The sequence below is a fragment of the Erinaceus europaeus genome, chromosome 10, assembly GCF_950295315.1.
Source record: "Erinaceus europaeus chromosome 10, mEriEur2.1, whole genome shotgun sequence".
Classification (NCBI taxonomy): domain Eukaryota; kingdom Metazoa; phylum Chordata; class Mammalia; order Eulipotyphla; family Erinaceidae; genus Erinaceus; species Erinaceus europaeus.
This window is the reverse complement of record NC_080171.1, coordinates 432938-457611: the sequence shown is the minus strand read 5'-3', so window position 1 is coordinate 457611 and position 24674 is coordinate 432938. Positions and strand designations below refer to the sequence as shown.

General features: G+C 49.5%; 1 protein-coding gene across 3 annotated transcripts; it reads right to left on the bottom strand.

The window, feature by feature from the left end:
- Positions 1-1164: 1164 nt before the first annotated feature.
- PTGR1 (prostaglandin reductase 1) lies at positions 1165-23662 on the bottom strand. 3 transcript variants are annotated; one of them, XM_060199026.1, is made up of 11 exons: positions 23431-23450; positions 22468-22567; positions 22240-22355; positions 19531-19576; positions 18002-18058; positions 15474-15641; positions 13890-14007; positions 11612-11767; positions 5444-5552; positions 3123-3241; positions 1165-1506 (listed from the first exon to the last, which is right to left on the bottom strand). In XM_060199026.1, the coding sequence occupies exons 2-11, from the start codon at positions 22533-22535 to the stop codon at positions 1396-1398; spliced, it is 1068 nt and encodes a 355-aa protein (XP_060055009.1). In that variant the 5' UTR covers positions 22536-22567; positions 23431-23450; the 3' UTR covers positions 1165-1395. The 3 variants fall into 3 exon arrangements, with proteins under 3 accessions (XP_060055009.1, XP_007537776.1, XP_060055008.1); XM_007537714.3 differs by lacking the exon at positions 22468-22567 and having other exon boundaries at positions 23431-23662; XM_060199025.1 differs by lacking the exon at positions 23431-23450 and having other exon boundaries at positions 22468-22589.
- Between the last annotated feature and the right edge of the window lie 1012 nt (positions 23663-24674).

The following is a 24674-nucleotide window of genomic DNA, read 5'->3' as shown; positions in this document are numbered from 1 at the left end:
GCTCAGCTTCCCCAGAGCCACACCCTACTAGGGAAAGAGAGAGGCAGACTGGGAGTATGGACCGACCAGTCAACGTCCATGTTCAGCGGGGAAGCAATTACAGAAGCCAGACCTTCCACCTTCTACAACCCACAATGACCCTGGATCCATACTCTGAGAGGGATAGAGTGGGGAAGCTATCAGGGGAGGGGGGGGGATATGGAGATTGGGTGGTGAGAATTGTGTGGAGTTGTACCCCTCCTACCCTATGGTTTTGTTAATTTATCCTTTCTTAAATAAATAAAAAAAAAGAAAGAAATTGAGAGGGAAGGGGGAAGATAGGGAGAGAGAGAAAGATGTCTACGGCCCTGCTTCACCACTCACAAAGCTTTCCCCCTACAGGTGGGGGACTGGGGCTCAAACCTGGGTCCTTGCACACTGTAACATGTGTGCTCAACCATCTGTGTCACCACCCAGCCCCACCACTGTCTTCTCTCATGACCCAGCAGGAGCTGTAACAGCCCTGAAGCTCCTGTTCATGATGAAATGGTCACTTGTTATTGCTAATTAGATGTCATTCAGATGCATTTGATTGGCAGATCAAACTCATTGCAGTTTCTCAGTAGTGAAGGCAATATACATTTTGAAAAGAGCTCTTAAAAGTTTTAGTTGTGTTTTGATATGGGTTTTGTTGATAGTTAAATTCTGGTTTGAGATGCTGATAATAAGATCACCAGGGTATATAGCGGCACCCCACACCCACCATCAAAGTTCTATGGCTTTGCCCAGTGATGATCAGCAGGGGTCCCACATTTTTAAGACAGTCTGGCTGACTCATTTCTTTCCTCTTGGCATGTGCACGTGTCTCAGTTATCGTCACCATGACTATTATTGCATTGCTACCAGGGTCATCACGGGGACTCTGTCTCCACAGACACATTTTTGATAGAGATAGAAATGGAGAGGTAAGAGAGAGAGAGAGGGAGAGACAGAGAGACACTTGCAGCTCTACTTCACTGCTCATAAAGCTTCCCTCCTGCAGGTGGGGACTGGGGGCTTTAACCTGGGTCCTTACACATGATGACATGTGTGTTCGACCATGTGTGTGCCTGCCCCTGCCCAGCTCCTGCAAGTGTATGTGTTTCAGTTCTCTAGACTCCACAGACAAGCAAAACCACCCAGTAGTTGCCTTTTACCTCCTTGGCTGTGTTTATCTCAGATTTATTTGTTACATATGAGAGATGCAGGAGTCAGAATTCAGTGGAGGGGTGTGGAGCAAAGGGTCACTCTGGTCCGTGTGTTGCTGGGTGGAGCCAGAGCCCTCGGGCCTCAGCTCGGGGCTCAGCAGCACACCTGCTACCAGCGGCTGAATGAAACAGTCACCCGAGTGACCTCTGGATTCAGGGCGGCTTTTGTTCAAGCCTTCACGATCGTTTTCCCTACATTATCTCCTTTCAGCATCCCCATGAACGCAGCCGGCATGTTTTCAAATCCTTCAGTCACATCCTCACGGTACTGGATTTTAGCCTGCATCAAAGCAACAACGAACACAGTGAGTTAAGTGTACATCCGAAATGATACACTCGCACACTAGCAGAAGTGGGCCAGTTGCGTGAGAGAAGCCGGAAGCTCCGGGAGGGAGGCCCTGCCTTCAGGAGCACACAGTCACTCTGGGGGCCTGGTTCACACAGTGTGCGAGAAAGGCGGCGAAGCGTGCACAGCCTGGCACAGGAGACGCGGCGCACACAGTGGCTCTGCGATTCCTGAGTAGGCCATGTAGAAGCTGGATCTGGAAGAAGTCGACCACCCTGCAGGGTGTTACCTGCTTCCAGTCGTCCTGAGATGCCTTGCCAGGACCTGTTGTTGACGCCTATGGAGGACCAGGAAATGTAACACCAAGAGAGTCTTATACTGTGTCCTCCTTCCTCTCTTTTTATTTTTATTTGACAGGACACAGAGAATCTGAAGGGGGGGAGGGGCAGGGAAGGCAAGAGGAACAGAGACACCTGCAGCCCTGCCTCACTGCTCAGGAAGCCCCCGCCCCCCCCCCCATGGGGAGCAGGGATTGAACTTGAGTCCTTCTGCTTATATATACACTGAAGGGGGTCTGCCACTGCCCAGCCTCCAGGAGGCCTTCCTTTCAAACCAAGGCTCTCTTGCTATGCATCTAGGAGTGTAGGAAGGAAAGCTTCAACTACTAAGGGTTTCCATTTCCTTCTACTATAAGGCATAGTTTCCTCAGTAAAACCAATTCACATGTTCAAGGTTTTATGAAAGGGATGTTATTGGAGCCCTGAGTTGCCCGATAACAGTTTTTCTGGGTCTACTGCTGCTCCCAGTGGCAACTTTACAGCCTTGATGGATTTATAGAGTGACTGCGGGTTTGAGGCCATTTAACTAGTTAGTTGGCAAGCTGGGGTTTGAACACCTGACCAGAGTCCCTGGTCAGTCTTGCTCTTGAAGAGGCAAAATACCTGGGAAGGCTTGGAAGCTATAAAGGAGCTTAAATGTGAAAATAGAGAAAGAGAGCTGATATGAAGTATTGATGGCACAGGTAATTAGGGTATATAATCTAAATATTGGAAATCACTGTGCCATCTTTGTAATATTTTGTAAATCTAAAATTACTCTAAAATGAAAATTGTGTTCCACAAAAAGGGAGAAATGAGAAAACCAAGTAGCTGAGAGAACTCGGGCCAATTCATTATTTATTCAAAGTAAAACTGCTTAGGGCTGTTTAAATGTTATGAAAAACATTTCACTTTTTCAAATATTTTTATTTTGGATAGGAACATAAAGAAATTGAGAGGAGAGAGGGAGGGAAGGAGACAGAAAGAGGGAGAGAGACCCTGCTTCTTTCCTGTAGGTGGCGTCTGGGGGGTTGAACCTGGGTCCTTATAAGGTGTGTGCTTAACCAGCACAGCGGTTTTCTTGTAGTCAGCTGTGCTCATGGAAAGGCTAGATTCAATTTCACCATCAGGGACAGAAGGTCATGCACAGCTGCTCCCTGTCTACACCCTAAATAAATCAAATACAACAAATCTAAAAACAAAACACACCGTGAGACACTCTGCGTCTGCATTGCAGATGGTGCCCACACGCCAAAGGGAGCAGGAGCGGGAACCAGCAGAAGGCGGCCTTACCTCTGAGACCCAGGCCAGCAAGTCTCCCAGGGCTCTCTGGCGGACGTCTCCCTGCCAGCGGGTGACAATGAAGCCTTCCATGCGGAGTTGCTGGTAGATAATGATCTCGGGGGGCGGGGCTGCGAGACAAGGGCACATCTGAGTCCTAGGGCCCAGGGAAGTGACCAGGGGAACATGCAGCATGTTGGCAGGAGCAGCTGGGAGAGGGCTGAGAATGAAGACTGGGAGACAAGTGCAGGGTGCCCAGCAAGACTTGGTCGTGGCTTCAACGGAGCTATTGCCAGAGAAGAGGACAGGAGAGAGCAGACAGGGTATGAGGTGTGGGGCTGGCAGAAGCTGCAGAAAGAGCAGATACTGGGTTGCAGGGGAGGGAGGAGTCATGGCCGAGGTCTTTCCAGCTGGTGGCTACCAGTAGGTGGGTGGGCGGTGTGTCACAGGCTGGGATGGGGAAATGGGAAGCAGTTGGGGGGAGGGGGAGGCTGGGGTGGGGCACAGGCTTTTGGTGGTGGGGATGGTGTTTATGTGCACTCCTACTCAAAAGAATAAAAAAAGAAAAGAAAGAGAAGAGCAGTTTGGAGGGGAGACCGCCAGGTGAGATCTGGGTCTTGTTTTGAGCTTCCTGTGTCCGAGTGACAGGTCTTCAGCTCCAGCTTCTCGGCCCTGCCCTCCCAACCAAGCAGCCCACTTGCCTTCCTTCCACTTCTGACCAGCCAAATCATGTCCCCTCCAGAACCACACAACCAGAGTTTTCTTGACATTCAGACCTAAGATCAACTATCCCCTCATCAGGAGTCCTTTCAAAGGCCCAAGCTAGAGTCAATATAAAGGCTGATCTGGGGACTTTGGTACTGGGTGCAGTGTGAAATTACGCCCTGAAGTCTTACGATCTTGTAACCCACTATTAATCACAAATAAAAAAAGAAAAAGTAGGGCTGGGCAGTGGCACGCCAGGTTGAGCATACATAGTGCTGGGCACAGGGACCCATGCAGGTATGTGGTTTCAGTCCCCAGCTCCCCACCTGCAAGGGGGTTATTTCTCAAGCAGTGAAGCAGGTCTGCAGGTGTCTTTCTCTCTCCTTCTCTAGCTCCCCTTCTTCCCTAAATTTCTCTCATCCTACCCAATGAAATGGAAGCATGGCCACCAGGAGCAGTGGGTTCATAGTGCAGGCACTGAGCCCCAGAGTTTCAGAGTTGGAGAGTTAGAGAGGGTTCCTGAGTTCCTGAGTTACAGAGTAAGAGAGAGTTCCACAGTTGGAGAGTTGAAGAGTTCCAGAGTTCTGGAGTTGGAGAGGGACAGAGTGAGAGAGAGTGCTTGCGCCGCCGCAAAGAGACAGCAGAGTTCTGTTTGGTGATTAGTTTGGTTTAGTTTATGAATCGTTGTTCGTGAATAAAGAAATACAGCTTCCCTGCCCAGCCGTATGTCTCTGGTCATCTCTGTTACCCGCCCGTGAAGCTAGCCCGGCCAGCTGGAGCCGGCCGAAAAATTTTTAACAACAGGTGTGAGCTCATTACCTGGGGGAAGTGGGTGAGGACTTAGCATGTCTGTGACTGTTTCTGTGCACCTGTGCCCAGTGTGAGCTCATTACCTGGGGGAAGTGGGTGAGAACTTAGCATGTCTGTGACTGTTTCTGTGCACCTGTGCCCGGTGTGAGCTCATTACCTGGGGGAAGTGGGTGAGGACTTAGCATGTCTGTGACTGTTTCTGTGCACCTGTGCCCAGTGTGAGCTCATTACCTGGGGGAAGTGGGTGAGGACTTAGCATGTCTGTGACTGTTTCTGTGCACCTGTGCCCGGTGTGAGCTCATTACCTGGGGAAGTGGGTGAGGACTTAGCATGTCTGTGACTGTTCCTGTGCACCTGTGCCCGGTGTGAGCTCATTACCTGGGGGAGTGGGTGAGGACTTAGCATGTCTGTGACTGTTTCTGTGCACCTGTGCCCGGTGTGAGCTCATTACCTGGAGGAGTGGGTGAGGACTTAGCATGTCTGTGACTGTTTCTGTGCACCTGTGCCCAGTGTGAGCTCATTACCTGGGGAAGTGGGTGAGGACTTAGCACGTCTGTGACTGTTTCTGTGCACCTGTGCCCGGTGTGAGCTCATTACCTGGGGAAGTGGGTGAGGACTTAGCACGTCTGTGACTGTTTCTGTGCACCTGTGCCCGGTGTGAGCTCATTACCTGGGGGAAGTGGGTGAGGACTTAGCATGTCTGTGACTGTTTCTGTGCACCTGTGCCCGGTGTGAGCTCATTACCTGGGGGAAGTGGGTGAGGACTTAGCATGTCTGTGACTGTTCCTGTGCACCTGTGCCCAGTGTGAGCTCATTACCTGGGGGAAGTGGACGAGTACTGTTGTAGGTAGAGATGGCCCCACATATAGCAACTCTTCCAAATTTCTTCATCTGGGGGATGACAGTGTTTGAAAACTCTCCACCTACCTAAACAGACAGGACAAAACATACAAGCCTTCAGTAACCTAATCACGCTAAAACACAGGAGAATCACATTAACTTTCAAACACTTGTTTTAGCCTCCACAAAACTGATGAACTTAGGATAGTGCAGAGAACTGTCCCTGGAAAACTTCATTAGAGACTGGGCATCTCCACTAACTTAGAGCTCATGGGTTTCCATTTATTGTATCTTGGGTTCTCTTACCAGTTAGACTGATTTCTGGCTCTGTCCAAAAGAAAGGAATAAAACTCAAAAGGTAAGTAAGAAACAAGTTGTAAGACTTAACTTTTTCTGATTTCATATCTGGCAACAAACTTTTATTAATCAAGACAGTGGAGACCAAGAGAACTAAATTGATAGTCTAAATATAAATCCATACATATATGGTCAAAGGATTTTCAGTCAGGGTGGCAAAAAAAATCAATATTGGGAAATTAGCATTTTCAGGGGTTGGTCAGTAGCGCAGCAGGTTAAGCACACATGGTGCGAAGCACAAGGACCAGCACAAGGATCCCAGTTTGAGTCCCCGGCTTCCCACCTGCAGGGGAGTCGCTTCACAAGCGGTGAAGCATGTCTGCAGGTGTCTTTCTCTGCCCCTCTGTCTTCCCCTCCTCTCTCCATTTCTCTCTGTCCTATCCAAAAATGACAACATCAGTAACAACAACAGTAATAACTACAACAATAAAACAACAATGGCACAAAAGGGAAAATGAATAAATAAATAAGTACAAAAAATTCTTTAAAAAAAGAAAATTAGCATTTTCCACACATGGTACAAAATAATTGAATATTCATGGAAAAGAATAAAAACTGGATTTCTTCCTTACCAGACACACAAAATAAATTATCTTAAGATGCATAAGACCAGGAGTCAGGTGGTAGTGCAGTGGGTTAAGCGCAGGTGGTGCTAAGCGCAAGGACCGGCCTAAGCAACCCAGTTCAAGCCCCCGGCTCCCCACCTGCAGGGGAGTCGCTTCACAGGCAGTGAAGCAGGTCTGCAGGTGTCTGTCTTTCTCTCCCCCTCTCTGTCTTCCCTTCCTCTCGCCATTTCTCTCTGTCCTATCCAACAACAACAACATCAATAATAACTACAACAATAAAACAAGGGCAACAAAAGGAAATAAAGAAAAAAGAAAAAATCAAAAAAAAAAAAAAAGATGCGTAAGACCCAGATGTAAGAGAGAAGACTCTTGAAGAAAACACAAGCATAAGACTTTGTGACCTCGAGCAAGGCAAAGCCTCAGACATAATGTCAAAAGTCCAGGTGACAAAATTAAAAATAAACAGGACTTCCTTAAAATTTAAACTTTTGTATTTCAAAGGACACCTTCAAGAAATGAAAGACAACTGACAGGATAGGTGTTGGTATGCATGAGACCCTTTCTGTTTCATTTGGTTTAAATTCCCCCTGCTTAACACTGTTCTATTTACATAACCACTTCATTCTATTTACTGTTGACAAGTTCCACCCTCCCTCCAGGGCATTTGTGGTTCAGTGATAGGATTCTCGCCTAATCTGCCCCCTCCTTGTCACACTCTGATTTTTACCAGTCACTTTTCTCTCCACCCTCTCTATGTCACACCCTGTTTCCACCCTACTTGGCAAGTATATATAAAGACAGCATTGTGAGTTTTAGAGTACTGTACCTTGAGTTTAGCTTAGCTCGTCTTAGATTGTGCTGCGTCCTGCATGAATAAAGAGATACTGCGTACAGCTCAACTATGAGTCCCTGATCGTCTGTTACCTGCCCGTGAAGCCAGCCCGGCGAAAACAACATAACCTGTCGAAAACAACCTAACCCGTCGAAAACGACAGATAGGGAAAAAAATATTTGCAAAACATACACAGTCGATTCTCTTTGTGAGTGAATTTCATGTTTGTGAACTGAACTAAATGGTGAAGATTTACGTCCAGCAGCAAAGCCCACATGGGAGCTCTCCTTGGCCATTTGCAGATGAGCACAACTGGGAAAGACAGGCGGGACCCTGACTAAGGCCAGATGAGGCCACGGCTCTCTTGTCTACCTCGCTCCAGCCCCATGCACAGTGAGCACAGGACCAGAGCAGAGGGCAGCCCAGAGCACCCCACACGCTCCAGTTCTGGGGCAAGTTTTAAACCCCCTTTCAAGAGTGCTGGGATAGCCTGAGGGTGCTTCTTCCTGAGCTAGTGCTCTCTGGGCTGGAGAGAACTCAACTGGAGCCGATCTAGGCTGCTGCGTGGGAGAGGGATCAGGAACTCGTGCCGCACTAACTTCGCAGGAGACACACTCTGGAACTCTCGGAGCCGGAAAGCAATTTCCAAGTGTCTTTAAGCAGAAGAGCAGCTGTTTTTATACTCTCCAAGTAGGGTGGAAACAGGATGTGATATAGAGAGGGTGGAGCGAAAAGTGACTGGTGGAAGATCAGGGTGTGACAAGGAGAGGATCAGGGTGTGACAAGGAGAGGGGGTGGAGCAGGTGAGAATTCTATCACTAAACCACCAATGCCCTGGAGGGAGTGTGGTGCTTTATGTAAATGTAAAAGTGATTTATGTAAATAGACCAAAGCTTTGAATGGGTTCAATCAATCCCTATATAGGCATATGGTTAAGCAGAAGCCAGGGGGAGCTGGCATACTATCCAACACAAGAGGACTGGGCAGTGAGGGGCACATGCAGACAAATTACTTAATGCTTTGGAACCCAACTTCCCTTTGGCAAATGCTGAAAAGAGAAGCCATGGGAAGGGCATCGTTAGAATCAGAGCTTATAGGACCAGGGTGATAGCACAAAGGTTGTGCACCACGCCGACATGCCTGAGACTCCAAAGGACCCAGTTTCAGTCCCCTGCACCAGCATAAGCCAGAGCTATGTAGTGCTCTGCTTTTCTTTTGTCTCTCTCATTAAAATGAAATATCAAATGAAAACAAAAGAGGGGCTAGAAACAGTTGGCCCCACAGCATTTAAAAAAAAATGAAAAAGAATTTAAGATTGTAGTCTGCGTGAGTTATATGCATGTAGGTACTTACTTCTCCCAGAAGCAATGGCTCAGTGTTTGTGATGATTTTATAGAGCTAACACTCACAAATACCTAGAATTTACCATATCTGATAAGGGACTTGTACTCAGAATATGTAAAGAATTTTTATAACTCGACAAATAACTTTTCAGTTATTTTTCAATGAGCAAAGAATTTGAAAACATCAACAAGGGCAACAAAATGGAAAATAAATAAATTAATTAATTAATTAAAGAAAAAAAGAATTTGAAAACACATTTATCCAAAGATAATCAATGGCTAATAAGTACATGAAAAGTTGCTTAAGTGGTCCAGGAGGTGGCGCACTGGATAAAGCACTGGACTCTCAAGAATGAGGTCCTGAGTTCAATCCCTGGCAGCACATGGACCAGAGTGATGTCTGGTTCTTTCTCTCTCTCCTCCTATCTTTCTCATTAATAAATAAAATCTTTTTTTTAAAAAAAGGAAAAGTTGCTTAATATTATTAACCATCAGGGAAATGCAAATTCTAACTTCAGCAAAGCATTACTTAAACCCACCGGATTAGTCAAAGCCAACGCAGCAGGCAGTGCCCGTGAGGATGCGGGAATGTCAGCTCTCAGGTCTAGTGCTCAAGGCCTAAACTTCCCCCAGTCTGGCATGTGAAACTGGAACCCTCCCTCACTGCTGCTGAGAATGAAAGTAACAGCCATTTTGCAGAATGACCTGACAGCTCCTCAGAGTGTCAGACACGGAGTCAGGGTATGATCCAGCAAGTGTATCGGAGGCAAGGAGCCATGAAGGATGAAGACATGGGTCTCCACCAAAGCTGGGAATGGCTGTTCCCATAGTGCCATGGGCATCCTATTCACCTCACACAGAAACCCTGTGGATGGTCACTCACAGAAATCACCCACAGCAGTAGTGAAGCATGAATGGCCATGCCAACTGACGACAAGTAAAATGTGACATGTCCCAAGGGGGGGATCATTTGGTCATAAGGAATGAAGTTGTGGTAAAGCTGAAAGCAAGCTGAGAGGCAGGATATCACCAGAGACGGATGGCAGGGAGGAATGGCTGCTTGCTCTGGGGTAATGAGGTGGTCTAACATCGATTGTGGTGATCTGTACAACTCTGTCACTATACTAAAAGGCGTGAAATTCTATCCTTTAAATACTATTTATTGACTTATTGTATGAGAGAGAGAGACACCAAAACACTGCTCTACCTTGTGCAGCATGAGAGACTGAAATTGGAGGCATTTGGTATAAAAGGGAGATAAGTAATGGTACAGGAGGAAGGGGCAGGGAGAGACAGGTGACATCCGAGAGGAAGGGGCAGGGAGAGACAGGTGATGTCTGAGAGGAAGGGGCAGGGAGAGACAGGTGACATCCGAGAGGAAGGGGCAGGGAGAGACAGGTGATGTCTGAGAGGAAGGGGCAGGGAGAGACAGGTGACATCTGAGAGGAAGGGGCAGGGAGAGACAGGTGATGTCTGAGAGGAAGGGGCAGGGAGAGACAGGTGACATCCGAGAGGAAGGGGCAGGGAGAGACAGGTGACGTCTGAGAGGAAGGGGCAGGGAGAGACAGGTGACACCTGAGAGGAAGGGGCAGGGAGAGACAGGTGACACCTGAGAGGAAGGGGCAGGGAGAGACAGGTGGTGCCTGAGAGGAAGGGGCAGGGAGAGACAGGTGGTGCCTGAGAGGAAGGGGCAGGGAGAGACAGGTGGTGCCTGAGAGGAAGGGGCAGGGAGAGACAGGTGACGCCTAAGAGGAAGGGGTAGGGAGAGACAGGTGGTGCCTGAGAGGAAGGGGCAGGGAGAGACAGGTGGTGCCTGAGAGGAAGGGGCAGGGAGAGACAGGTGACGCCTGAGAGGAAGGGGCAGGGAGAGACAGGTGGTGCCTGAGAGGAAGGGGCAGGGAGAGACAGGTGGTGCCTGAGAGGAAGGGGCAGTGAGAGACAGAAGACGCCTGAGAGGAAGGGGCAGGGAGAGACAGGTGACGCCTGAGAGGAAGGGGCAGGGAGAGACAGGTGGTGCCTGAGAGGAAGGGGCAGTGAGAGACAGAAGACGCCTGAGAGGAAGGGGCAGGGAGAGACAGGTGACGCCTGAGAGGAAGGGGCAGGGAGAGACAGGTGGTGCCTGAGAGGAAGGGGCAGGGAGAGACAGGTGACGCCTGAGAGGAAGGGGCAGGGAGAGACAGGTGACGCCTGAGAGGAAGGGGCAGGGAGAGACAGGTGGTGCCTGAGAGGAAGGGGCAGGGAGAGACAGGTGGTGCCTGAGAGGAAGGGGCAGGGAGAGACAGGTGACGCCTGAGAGGAAGGGGCAGGGAGAGACAGGTGGTGCCTGAGAGGAAGGGGCAGGGAGAGACAGGTGGTGCCTGAGAGGAAGGGGCAGGGAGAGACAGGTGACGCCTGAGAGGAAGGGGCAGGGAGAGACAGGTGGTGCCTGAGAGGAAGGGGCAGGGAGAGACAGGTGGTGCCTGAGAGGAAGGGGCAGGGAGAGACAGGTGACATCTGAGAGGAAGGGGCATGGAGAGACAGGTGGTGCCTGAGAGGAAGGGGCAGGGAGAGACAGGTGACATCTGAGAGGAAGGGGCAGGGAGAGACAGGTGGTGCCTGAGAGGAAAGGGCAGGGAGGGAGCATAATGTCCTAAGAGGAAGTTGTGCCTGTTGAACGACCTCCAGGCCACTGAATTCTCGCATCAGGTGTGCTACCATTGCGCCACAATGCCAGCTGGAGCCACTGGATTCTATGCTTTGCTGTCTTGCAGAGATGAGAGGAAGATAGGCAAGAGTGTGACAGAATCGACACAGCAGTTTCCTTCAGCGCGGTGGGGGCAGGCTCAGACTGGGCCTCCTACATGGCAATACAGCTCAGTGTCCGTTGAGCTATTTGACCCGACCCATCCCGTACTTCTAGACTGGCAAATGATTACCTCAGAAAAGTCCCCCCCTCTCTAAAGTGCATGTGTGTGCTTTTTTAAATACATTTCAGATGGTCACTCTACAAGTGTTGCCTTCCATAGATCTTTGTTAGCGAATCGCACGTTAAATTCGGTCTGTACTTACATTATCAAAATAGCAATCATAGCCATCAGGAGACGCTTTTTTCAAAGTGTCTTCCAAAGACTTTACAGTCTTATAGTTGAAGGCAACATCGAATCCCAGCTTCTGGAGATAGGCCACCTTATCATCAGAGCCTGCGGACCCAACAACTTTGCAGCCCTGCGAGAAGGAGACACCCTGTGAGGCACAAGTACACCCATTGCACACCCAGTGGAGAAAGTCAGGTTCAGGCTCTCTGGCAGAGAGCCCTGGGAGCCCCCGCAGGTGCCGAGCCGCTGATATGAGGACGCCAAAGTAAGTCGCCAGGCTCCACGGGTGGGTTCGAGGTGGCGTGACCCACAACCCAACCATTCTGGATACCACAGATACACCTCCTGGTAAGTGCCGTTATCATCTGATTTCTGCTAGAGCATTAGACTAGATTCTGCTTTTATTCATTTGTTTAGTTATTTCCTTTTCTTTTACCAGCGCTCTGCTCAGCTCTGGCTTATGGTGGTGCTAGGGATTGAACCTGGGACCTTTGGTGCCTCAGGCATTAGAGTCTGTTTACATAACCATGATGCTGTCTCTCTCAGGCATAGATTCTGCCTTTGTAAAGAGCATTCTGAGAAGAGCTCTCCAGACTCCTGGAGATTGTATTAGTATAAGACAACTATGGGGTTATATCAGTATATGACAAGTAGCCATTGAAGACACGCTCATGTTATGGGCGTATAATCCCGGCCAGAATGTGAGCCGCCCGCTGTGCAGCTCCCACTGAGGAGACGCACGTCCATCTGTGTCTGTACAGGTCGTGTCCGTGCAGGACTTCCATTCTTCCTGGTTCAGGAGTACAACTGCCTTGTAAGACCACATGTTCTCCCTTCTTCTGTTATGGTCTCTCACAGGATCATCTCACGGGTTCTTAGGCCTTTGCTTTTGCTGCCCCTAAGTAGATGATCCCCTCATCTTTTTTACATGATTTTTTATTATCTTTATTTGTTTATTGGATGGAGACAACCAGAAATCAAAAGGGGGAGAGGGAGAGAGACAGGAAGACACCTGCAGCCCTGCTTCACCACTTACAAAGCAATTCCTGTGCAGGTGGGGACGAGGGGCTTGAACCCTGGTCCTTGTGCGCTGTAACATGTGCGCTCAACCAGGCGCGCTACCAGCTGGCCCCTGTGATCCCCGCATGCATCAGCTCCGCTCATGCTTTCTTTCCAGCTGCACACTGTCACTTCCTTGCTCCTCTGCTGCCCCAGGATCCTTGCTAGAGCTCTGCACCTGTCCTATACCCCCTTCCTGGCAGACTCTCTCTTTCTGTTTTGTTTTAGATAAAAAAGAAACTCCAAGTAGGAGAGAGACAAAGGAAAGGAGAGACACTCAGCACTGCTCTGCTGCCCACAAAGTTGGCCCACACTGCTGCGCCCCTGTGGTGGCCAGGGGCTGCAGCCACGGCCCTGGCACAGCGAGTGTGTACTCTCACAGCTGAGCCGGCTCCTGCTGTATTTCCCGAGGTACTAGATCCTGAGTCCTGTATTTCCGGAGGTACTAGATCCTGAGTCCTGTATTCCAGACTATGGACAATGATCAGCCGAGCCAGAGCACTCTGAAATGTCCCCGAGATGTGAAGCTATGTCTGGGCTGTATACGGTCTCATGCTCCCACCGCTAGACCAGGTTCTTGCGCACAGAGGCCTGACATCCGCCCAAGCAGGGCCCATGTTTCTGTGCATTGGGTCCCTCGTGGCAGCTCCATGTCTCTGAACTGACTGAAAAGACCTTTGCAGTGGGGCCAGGTGGGTGCTGACTGTCAGTTAACTGACACCAATTCTCTCTCCTTCTTTTACCGAGAGTAGCCACAAAGGTAGAAGGTTAAACTTTAAAAAGAAATCTTCAATAAGAATTAAAAAAAAAAAAAAAACCCACCCTGGGCGGGTGATGACATGCCTGATTGAGTGCACATATTACAATGTGCAAGGAACTGGGTTCAAGTCCTCAGTCTCCACCTGCAGGGGGAAAGCTTTGTGAGTGCTGTGTGTAATCACAGCTGAGCAGAGCTCTGGTATAAAACCAAACCAAACCAAAACTGCCGATGAGTGTTGACTCCGGGAGAAGCCATTCCTGCCTGGATACCCACCGCCATGCTGTCAAGTAGCCGCGCCCAGACCCCCTCGGCGGCACCGGTTTCCTCGTCCTCTCCCCTCCACCACCCACTACTCAAGCATCCCCAGTCCAGATGTGCTGCACTAAAGTGAGACTAGCATTCGGCACCGTCCCAGTATGTGTTGGGGGCATACCTTGAGCTTAGCTATCTGCCCCACGATGGAGCCCACGGCTCCTGCAGCTGCATTCACCAGCACTATTTCTCCGCCTTTCACGCCACAGATGTCAAGCAGGCCAAAGTAGGCTGTCAGGCTGGGGATAAAAGTAAGCGGAGTGGCTCAGACAGGTAGACCCTGAACACATGGGTATCAGTCCAGGATATGAGGAAACAAGTATCACCAGTCACTGCATCAAACTCTGGATGTTATGAAACACATATTGTCACAGGGATAGATAGCATAATGGTTATGCAAAGAAACTCTCATGCCTGAGGCTCCAAAGTCCCAGGTTCAATCCCCTGCACCACCATGAGCCAGAGCTGAGCAGTGCTCTGGTAAAAATAAATAAGTAAATCAGTAAATGCTGTCTGTCACCTTGGCCAAACCCTTCTTCTTTTCCCAACCTTATATGGGAAGAAAGATGGAGTTCCAGGGAGGGAGAGGAGTTAGCTGTACAGAGCAGCATCTTGCCCACCCCAAAGCCAGGTGACGGGGACACGGAGTATCCGAGGACAGTCACTGGCCGGTGCCCTTCCCATGAAGCTGAGGGAAATGGTGAGCTCTGGACCATCGCGCTCTTGTCAGCAGAACAGGTGCTGCCCGCCGTCAGAGGGCCAGAGAAACACAGTGAGCTTCCACAGTTCCAAAGCCATAAGGAAGAACTTCTGAACTTTGCCCACCTCACCCTCAGTGAGATACCGATGGTAACTTACAGGGAAAGAATTACTTTGCCACCAGAACACTGACAGAGACTGGGAGAAGGAAGCGCAGCACCTCAGGGGGTTCCTGCCCGGAGGCGTCTGCGTCTCAGGACTCAGAGGGGAAAGAGACACTTGTGGCACTGGCCAGAGGGCAGTCGCGCCCTTCTTCCCTGCCCGCACTGAATCTGTGTAGGACCCTGGAATTTAGCCTTAGCCACGGGGAGAAGAAAAAGGAAGCTCCTGAGCTTAAAACCTGGGTGACGTGCTTCTCACTGTCACTTGTTCTTTGTACCGGATGGTCTCTGGCCTTGTCATCCATTTCCCCCCAGTCCCAAGGCTGATTCTAGACACTTTCCCTCCCTTTTCTTCCCAGCCCTAAGCCTAGAGTATCCCAATATTATTTTCTTCTTCTCCTCCTCCTCCTTTCAATGATCCTTATTTAGTGGACAGAGACAGCCAGAAATTGAGAAGGTAGAGGAAATAGAGAAAGAGAGAGACCTGCAGCCCTGCTTCACCACTGGCAAAGCTTTCCTCCTGCAGGTGGGGACCAGGGGCTCAAACCCAGGTCTGTGAGCATTGTAACGTGTGCTCAGCCAGGTGCCAAATATTTTCTTTTGAAAATTTATCTATTTTCAATGCGAGAGAGAGACTGACTCAAGAGCTCTGCTCAACTCTAGGTTATGGTAGTGCTGGGGACTGAACCTGGGACTTGGAAGCCTCAGGCAGGAGAATCTCTGATTAACCATTATGCTGTCTCCCCAGGCCTCGACTATCTTCTTATTGGTCAAATGGTGGACAAACTGTTTGGAAACCAGAGCACTCTGCATTCATACTGGTGAAATCTGCCCACGACACTCACCCTGTCATGCCCACGGTTCCCAGGGCCAAGGACAGAGGCAGCTTGTCTGGCCACTCTGCAGGCAGCTTCTCCAGTTCTTTCCCGTCAGAAACGGAGTGTGTAGTCCAGCCTGGAGAAGCCACCACAATGGTTCCTGTTGGGAAGGCTGAGTTCTTGCTCTCCACAACTCTGGAAAACACAGCACATTGATGCCAGTCCCTGTTCAGGGTGCCATTTGCCGGGCTAGCTTCACGGGCGGGAGACAGAGGACCAGGGATTCATGGCTGAGCTGGGAACGCAGTTCAGTCTTTATTGACGAGTGGGGATGCAGTTTGATCTAGCTATCTCTAATCACAATCCTGTCATTCATATATATATATATATATATCTTGAGGCGGAAGTGTCAGGAAAAGGAAGTGCGTAAGATAGGGGGTGAGGAGAAGGAAAAAGCGAACCAGTGGGGATTAAACCAATGAAAACAATGATTATGTAAATAGACCAGAGTCAAGCAGTGCAACAGAAGGGGTCTTAGAAAAAGCAGAATTTAGAATCAGACCAACACATTAAGATACTCGAAGTCCCTTCCTTCCTTCCTTCCTCCCTTCCTTCCTTGCTCTCTCTTAGGGAAAGGGAAGCAGAGAGGAGGGAGTGAAGGAGACCACAGCCCTCAGGTTTCCTTTACTGCCGGGCCGAGGTGGAGGCTGGTTCAAGCCCAGGTTGTGCACACAGGAAACCACACTACCCAAGGAGCTGTCTGGAGGCTGGGTGGCAGTGCAGCAGGTTACACATGGCGCGAAGCACAAGCAACGGAGGAGCTATTTGTTGGCTGCCGCGTCCCCTTCCAGTGAGCCAAGATGCTGTGTGACAGTGCAAAGGTCACCAAGAGTGATCCCTGACTGAACCTGCACCTCTGCATCTCAACTCCTGGCTACTAGTGCCTTCTCCTACTTGAGAAAAAAGGCGGGAGAGAGGGGCCAGGGGTGGTGCACCTGGTTAAGTGCGCGTGTCACCGTGCACAAGGACCTGGGTTCAATCCCCGGTCCCCACCTGCAGGGAGAAAGCTTCACGAGTGCTGAAGCAGGGCTGCAGGTATCTTTCTGTTTCTTTCCCTCTCTACCACCCTCTTCTCTCTCAATTTCTGGCTGTCTCTAACCAATAAATAATAAATAAATATAATTTTTTTAAAAAAAGGGAGAAAGAGCCACCAGAGAGGAGCCAGCAGTTGTCTCTGAGAAAGGGACACACTTGCTGTCCTACTCCAGGGCCTGGACACAGCTTCTCCTTCTGAAGTCACCCTGCATCCTTCGTCTCTCTCTGTCTCTCTCCGTCCCTGTCTCCCTTCTGTCTGTCTGCCTTCTGCCATTTGTCTGAGGTTTTACTTCTGTTCAGTCCCACCTTTCCTACAGGACTTTTTTCCTCTTCTTTTTCTTTTTCCAGACAGAGGATAGAGACAGAGAGAGAGGAGAGATGCTCCCACACCACCCCGCCACTGGCCAAGTCTCCTCGGGGCACAGAGCTCTCCCGTGGTGTCCCAGGGCGTGGAGCAGGTCTTTGTGGTAGCTGGGGAGCCCTGCCCCCGTTTCGCCTCCCTTGGAGTGTTCTGAACTTCTCTCTCCCTCAGCCCGGCACAGACATATGCTCGACTCCACCACCTCACCACTCTCTTGTTCCTTTCAAATTCTTTACCTCCATTCTCCAGACAGCCTGCTGCAGCCTGCCTCCCATCCCCACCACTCCATGAAGTCACACACGAGCCCCGACTGCACCACAGAGCCGGGCGCTTCCTATGCCCTCTGCTCAGCAGACAAGTCAGGAGCCCACATGCTGCTCGCGGTTTCCAGGAGACTGACTGCCGGGCTCTCCGCCACCAACTTGTCTTTTTAATTTTTAAAAAATATTTATTTATTTTCCCTTTTGTTGCCTTGTTTTTTATTGCTGTTATAGTTATTATTGTTGTTGTTATTGATGTCGTCATTGTTGGATAGGACAGAGGGAAATGGAGAGAGGAGGGGAAGATGGAGAGGGGGAAAGAAAGACAGACACCTGCAGACCTGCTTCGCTGCCTGTGAAGCGACTCCCCTGCAGGTGGGGAGCCAGGGGCTCAAACCGGGATCCTTATGCCGGTCCTTGTGCTTTGAGCCAGGTGTCCACCACCAACTTCTACCTCTACTGTTTATCCTGTCTTATTTGCTGATTCATTCTTACAAAATAATGTCGGCAGAATTCATAATGAATTAAAATAAGCACAGAGTCTCAGCATAACAGAATGCCAGTGACAAGTGAAGGCAGACAGACATCAGAGTACAGATTCTCTGATGCCCGTGTTAAAGACACAGGCGTCACCACGCCAGGATGGTCTGTTCAGGTAGATAGAAAAAGACCGAGGTTGGGGATAGGGGAGAGAAGACACGGCAGCACTGACGCCTCCTCCACTGTGCAGAGGGCCAGGTGAGCCCTCGGCTGCTCCCGCGGCAAAGCCGGTGCTCTGTCCTGCGGACCATTCTGCTGGTCCTCCGTCAGTCTTCTGAAGAACAAGCTGGCATTGCTACCTGGCCACTTGTTGTCCCATCATTGTATCTCCCTCCTTCAATGTTTTGGCCGCCACTCTGTTAAAAAAAAAAAGATGCTGTACTTGATACATAAGAATATTTAGAGAAAATTCTTGAATTTCAAGTGAAATAGACTACCACTGGGGGAGTGTATGCTGAGGTAAAATTCAGATATAGGAAGGCAGTACATGAGGTGAAACGTTAGGACAGTGGTTACAAGTTGTCCTGTCCTGTCACGCCTCACTGACAGCATTTTCCTATGGCATTAACGTGAGAATCTTACCATCATGCTCCATCCCGGAGGCGTTTCTGTCACGTTTTTACAAACAAAACCTGGGGGGGGGGTCGGCATATGGCTCAGCTGGCGAAGTGCACGTCTCTGCTGCCAGCTGAACACCTGCAGGAAGCCCTCCCACAGCTGAGCAGTGCCACGCTGTTCCCCGCCCCTCGGGAGGAAAGAAAGATAAGAAGAGAAAAGGAAAAGAGAGCGTCACTGATGCAGTGGAGCGTGTAGACCCTGACCCACAGGATGACCCGATGACAGTGAACGATGAATAGATAAGCATCTAGGAACAGCAAGGTATTTTTACCCAAAACACTAATCATACAAAAAAGGAGTGCTGATTAACATTTTCAAACATAGGACTTACTCTAGATTTAAATTTCTATCACTTAATTAAGAAAAAAATATTTGAAAGAATAAAACACTGGAGACAAAACGTCTGAGGAGTTATGGCTCAGGAAGGCCTTGTTTATTTATTTATTTTTTTACCAGTAATGAGATGAAAAATAAATGGAGTTTGATTTCTTATTTTTTTTCATCCAAGAATTTTCTGGGTGCAGTTTTGGTGAACAATGAAAGGCAAACTCTGCACGTCTACGCTGGGGTGAGAGTGTTCTGCAGACACCTCTCAAGGGGGGAGAGGGGAGAGGTTGTCCCCATGTGTCAACAACTGTACTGTAAACCACTGACCTCCTGCAATCTAGGCAGGGTGGGGAGACAGCATAAGGGTCATGCAAAAAGTCTCTCACGCCTAGGGCTGGCCAGTGGCACCGCCAATTGAGTGAGCATGTTGCCATGTGTAAGGCCCTGGGTTCAAGCCCTTTGTCCCCACCTAGAGGAGTGAAGCTTTAAGAGTGGTCAAAGCAGTGTTGTAGGTGTCTCTCTTTCCTTCTCCCTAGCTCCCCCTCTATACTCAATTTCTCTGTCCTATTGAAAGAGAGAGAGAGAAGACTTTCATGCCTGAGATTCCAAAGTCCCAGATTCAATCCCCAGTACCACTATAAGTCAGAAATGAGCAGTGCTTAAGTATAAAAAAATAAAATGAAATGAAATGATAGGAGCTGATTGTAAAACACAGGAGCCAAAGTAAACCTTACTGAGTGTCTCAGGCCTTTGGCTCAAAAGATGAGCACCCGGGGTACTGCCTTTGGCAGTAGAATACTGGGAAGAGCACGGTGGAATGACAGAATTCTGAAATAGATGCTTACGAGTCAAGATGGAGAGTATTAGGCGTAGGCAAGCATACCTCATGTACGGATCCACAGTGAGGAACAAAGCTTCCAGCAGGACCTCTGTGGAATAAACATCCCACAGATGGTTAGAAACTCCAAGCTGACACCTCTAGCATCCTAAATGAACAGAGGCTCTCTGGGTCCTGCTCAAGGCAAAGCAGGCTCCTTCCCAGGTGAGCTGCCTTGCCAGCCCCCCATGCACACATTTTCATTAGCAAGAAGGCAGAGGCCTCCACGGCGATACCAAGGCTTCACACAGGGAATTCTGATAGTCTCTGTGGCAGATGGCAAGATGGCCACAAACCTTCTACCTCCCATCCCTGTGTGGTCTTTCTGCCTTTACTGCCACCAAGTAGCCTGTGTCCTGACAGGAGAGGAGGCTCAGTGGATTAAGTGCCTGCCTTACCAGGGAAGAGGCCCTGAGTTCTGCCCTGGACACCATAAGGGAGCAGCATAGACAGCACCAAGTGAACCCATGTATGATAAAGGTGTGTATGTGTGTGTGTGAGTGTCTGTGTGTGTGTGCGCGCGTTTGCACGCGTGTCCTTGTGTCCCTGTCTATGTGTCTGTGTGTCGTCTCTGTGAGTGTGTATGTTTGTCTGTGTCTGTGTGTGTGTGTCTGTGTCTGTCTCTGTGTGTGTCTGTGTGTACCTCTGTGTGTGAGTGCGTATGTTTGTCTGTGTGTCATCTCTGTGTGTGAGTATGTATGTGTGTGTCTGTGTGTGTGTCATCTGTGTGTGAGTGTGTATGTTTGTCTGTGTGTGTGTGTGTCTGTGTCTGTCATCTCTGTGTGTGTGTGTGTATGTCTGTGTTTGTGTGTCTCTGTGTGTGAGTGTGTATGTGTCTGTGTGTGTGTGTATGTCTGTGTCTGTGTGTCTCTGTGTGTGAGTGTGTATGTCTGTGTCTGTGTGTGTCTCTGTGTGTGAGTATGTTTGTGTCTGTGTATGTATGTTTGTCTCTGTGTGTGTCTCTGTGTGAGTGTGTCATCTCTGTGTGTGAGTGTGTATGTTTGTCTGTGTGTGTCTATATATGTCTCTGTGTGAGTGTGTATGTCTGTGTGTGTCTGTGTGTGTATGTATGTTTGTCTCTGTGTGTATGTTTGTCTGTATGTCATTTCTGTGTGTGTGTATATTTGTCTCTCTGTGTGTCTGTGTGTGTATCTCTGTGTGTGAGTGTGTACGTCTGTGTGTGTCTCTGTGTGTAACTATGTCTGTCTGTCTGTGTGTGTCTGTGTGTGTGTCTCTGTGTGAGTCTCTATGTGTATGTCTGTGTATCTCTCCATATCTGTGTGAGTTTGTATGTCTGTGTGTGTGTCTCTGTGTGTGAGTGTGTATGTTTCTCTGTGTGTGTATGTTTGTATCTCTGTGTGTCTCTGTGTGTGAGTGTGTATGTTTGTCTCTGTGTGTCTGTGTGTGTCTGTATGTATGTTTGTCTCTGTGTTGTGTGTGTGTGTATCTCTCTGTATCTGTGTAAGTGTGTATGTCCGTCTGTGTGTGAGTACGTATGCTTGTCTGTGTGTGTGTGTGTGTATATGTATGTATGTTTTTCTCTGTGTGTGTGTGCACGCGTTTCACTACTACCCTCTTCTCCCTACCCTGAAAATAAAAATTGTGACAGTTTTCAACCACCAACTTGCAGACACTACTGTGATTCCATCCTGACTTCCCTGGGCAAATGCCCTCACCAATGTGTCCTGGAACCACCCCCCCCCATGAGCCCTACCCCACTAGGGACAGACAGAGACAGGCTGGGGGTGTGGATCCACCTGCCAACACCCATGTCCAACAGAGAAGCAATTACAGAAACCAGGACTCCCACCTTCCGCTCCCCATAAAGAATTTGGGTCCAGACTCTCAAAGGAGGAGAAATGATAGGGGAAGATGACCAGAGGGCTCTGAACTCCAAATCCATCAGGACCCTGAGAGAGAAGAGGAAAAAAAGGACACTCAGAAGTAGCAATAGGCATAGGTATAACTTAGAAAGGAAGACATAATCATAGAAAAATTGAAAATACATATAAATATGGACAGATAGTTATAGAAATAATAATCAGTGTATAGCTGTGACCTTGGGAGAACTACTTCAGTTTTCAGTAGAGGGAATGGGGACACAGAACTCTGGTGGTGTGGAATTATCCCCTTTTTATCTTAAGGTTTTGACATCAATATTAGATCACCAATGAAAAGATAATAATAAAATAAATTTTATAAGTGTAAATAAAAAATTGGGTCCCTGTACTAGCAGTGGAGTGCATACGTGAGATGGTCTATGTCTAAGTCACCATATTAAAAAACAAAGAATAGTGTTAATTTCTCATTCTTTGGACTGAGGGCTGGCCAATAGCATATTAGTGACCATGGTTCATGTGCAGATCTGGAAAGTATCTGCTCACTGGGGTTTCTGACCTTGCTTTCTCAAGTCCGTGAGACCCTGTGAGAACAAGGAGCTTCAGAAACTCTTGAGGAAGGCTACAGAGAAGCGAACGACAGCAAGGCACTCGGCAGAGAGCCAGCTGACATGATCGTGAGGCCCGTTCTAAACCGACACGTATTCTGGAGTAGAGCTACGCAAGGAACACCAATGCACCCAGCCCGGTCGACCAGCCCCAGAACGGTGGCCTGGACCCACCACGTCTAAGTATCTGGGTGTGGGAGGTGGCTGGAGGGCAGCAAAGGCAAGTCGAGACTGTCTCTTTCAACCCCTGTCATATGAGAGAGACTTACCTCCATGTTTTAAGGGTGGGAGTTCAACTGTCTTCAATTCAAAGTTACTTTGAGCAGGGTAACCTTCAAAGTGCTTCTTCAGGACCCATCTCTTAGCATGAACCATCTTGCTAGTCCTAAAAACAGTAAGTATGTAGTTAATTTCTATCAAGTGAAGGGCGGTTGTGGCCCTCTAGCCAGTGTGCCAAGACCAGTAAGCAGGTCTGCCAGCCATCACTGATGACTCACGGTTGGCTGAAGGTCAGGCCCTCACCCCTAGCACTCACTGTTCCTGCTGCTGTGTCACCCACTTTCATAGGCACCGGCTCATTTTATCTTCAGCCTTCCCCTGCAGACAGGCCTTGCTTTCACTACCAATGGACAGATTATAGCTGAGGAAACACACGTCCTCAGAGATTTCCAAGGCAAGTCAATGTGAACCAAGTCAGAAATTCTTTGCAGCCACTGCTAGACTTTGTGTACAACACTAAACCTGGCATGAAAACACTTTTCTCATCTTACCCTAAGAAAATGCTAAGACAAGGCCACAGACGCTCTGCCAGGGAGTCCCCTGCAGGTGCACAGAGCTGGAGACCTAATGCAGGCTGTCACCACAGGCTATAGGCCCTTCCCCAGCTTCAGACACAGGGTTTCCTGGCACCAGTGGCAAACTAAAACCTGGTCTGCTTTCCACTTGCCACCACCCACAACCAACAGCAGATGACTTAGACTGGCCCCAAAGAGCGTTAGGTGGGGAACAAGTCTGTGTCTTGAAGGAGCCCTTCCTTCCTGCCGGTAGCTACAGACATGCTCCTGACTGCACTTTGCCTCACCTCAGCCCTGGGGCCAGTTCTCAGCCCTGGGGACACTGGGGACAGAGCAGAGGTGGTCTGGCCACGGAGAAAGCTGGTGAAGGACCAGGTGGCTTCCACTCGCCCCACAGCCCGGACTCGAGTTCTGCCCCTCCCTGCCCTCCACTTCCTCCTCACTGCTCAGCCTCCAGGCCCCAGTTCCTGGCCAGCACCCCTGGGGCAGGCAGCTAGGCAGGGAGCTGCCACCAGCAGGGCCTCTCCCAGCACCATCTCTGGTCTAGACACTGCAGAGACCCGGATGGGGCGGGGGCTTGGGCGCAGATCCGCTGCACCACAGGGAAAGATGGGGCAGCCCGGGGCCTAGGGACTGAGCAGGAAGAGCTGACAGCCGTGTACTCACCAGTGGCTGCGGGTCCTCCAGGGCAAGGGGCTGAGTGCTCAGGCAGACAGCCTAGATAAGGGCTGTTCCGGAGGGCGGTGCCTTCCAGGCGGAGCCTCAGCAGGAAGGGACACCCAGTCTGCAGGCCATTGTGGGTGTGTCTATTGTAAGGAAAACATGGCCCAGGGGCATAAAACAAAGATGAAAAAGGCCACTTTGGGGATATTGGAAGCACTAATCCCATGTGGAAAATGTTTGCAAAGCAAAGTTGAAGAGATAAAATGCTAACAGCTAAACAGGCCTCAACCACACACTCACCTGACACTAAGTGAAGTGTGTGGGTACCGTTCTGACCGCAGCTCAGCAAACAGAACTTCTTCCCCAATCATGGTGACTCAGACTTTAAGGGTTGAGGCCAAGTCATGGTTATTATGCTAAATTACAGCTATCATGACATCACACAGACAAAGTTAAAACATGGAATACAGGCTGGAAAGATTGTCTTGACTCAGCAGCAAAACCTTACTCAGCTCAGCCTAACTAGGTTTCAGGAGCCTGATTTAGTTTCCCAAGGGCCAGTTCACTTGAGCAGTGCACTCACACACGTAGCAAGAGAAGGCGTCTTGCCAGTTCCTCCAAACAGCACAGCTATGCAAAGTGTGAAAAATGAAAGTCATCATGACTGCTGGCAATTCCTGTTGGACGGTTGTCTGCAGTAAAGCACTTCAAAATACACCGTCCATATCCTCTCTCCATCTCTTCCTACAATGTCCACCTAGCTGGTCTGGAGGAGATAATACTTGCAAAGCCTCTCTAGATGTGGATGGTAATGTTCTCATAATTCAGGGACTCGGACAAAGACGATCACCGGAGAACACAGCCAGACGAGACTCAGAATACTCTGGGAACCCACCAAGTCATGGGTGAGCACAAACACGCGTGGCTCGAGGACAGAGAGGGGCCTAAGGAGAGACTCCTGGGGCTGAAAGCCCACACCTACTCGGGAGCCACTGGTAACACAGTCCAGCAGTTTGCCAGTTGAGGCACGGCCACCAGTCTGAGTTTGATCAACAAATAAGCTGCTGACAGGAAGAGAGGGTCCCCTAAGGCTCGCCACATGCAACTCTGTGAGTTTCCACGGCTGCTGTCCCTGGGGGCCGGAGCAGCAATGGGGCAGCCCTGTGTTGGCAGAGACCTGAGCCGGAAGACACACACTCCCAGCGATCTGAAGTGGGGCTGCAGAGCGGCAGCCTTTCCACATTGTT

Excerpts from the sequence above, each read along its gene's own strand:
- PTGR1 (XM_060199026.1), bottom strand. The coding sequence starts at position 22,535 with ATGAAAGTGGGTGACACAGCAGCAGGAACAGTGAGTGCTAGGGGTGAG. Across the intron at positions 11,768-13,889 it reads GGCAGATAGCTAAGCTCAAG|GGCTGCAAAGTTGTTGGGTC; the intron begins GTATGCCCCCAA and ends TCCTTCTCGCAG. Across the intron at positions 5,553-11,611 it reads ATGATTGCTATTTTGATAAT|GTAGGTGGAGAGTTTTCAAA; the intron begins GTAAGTACAGAC and ends CTGTCTGTTTAG.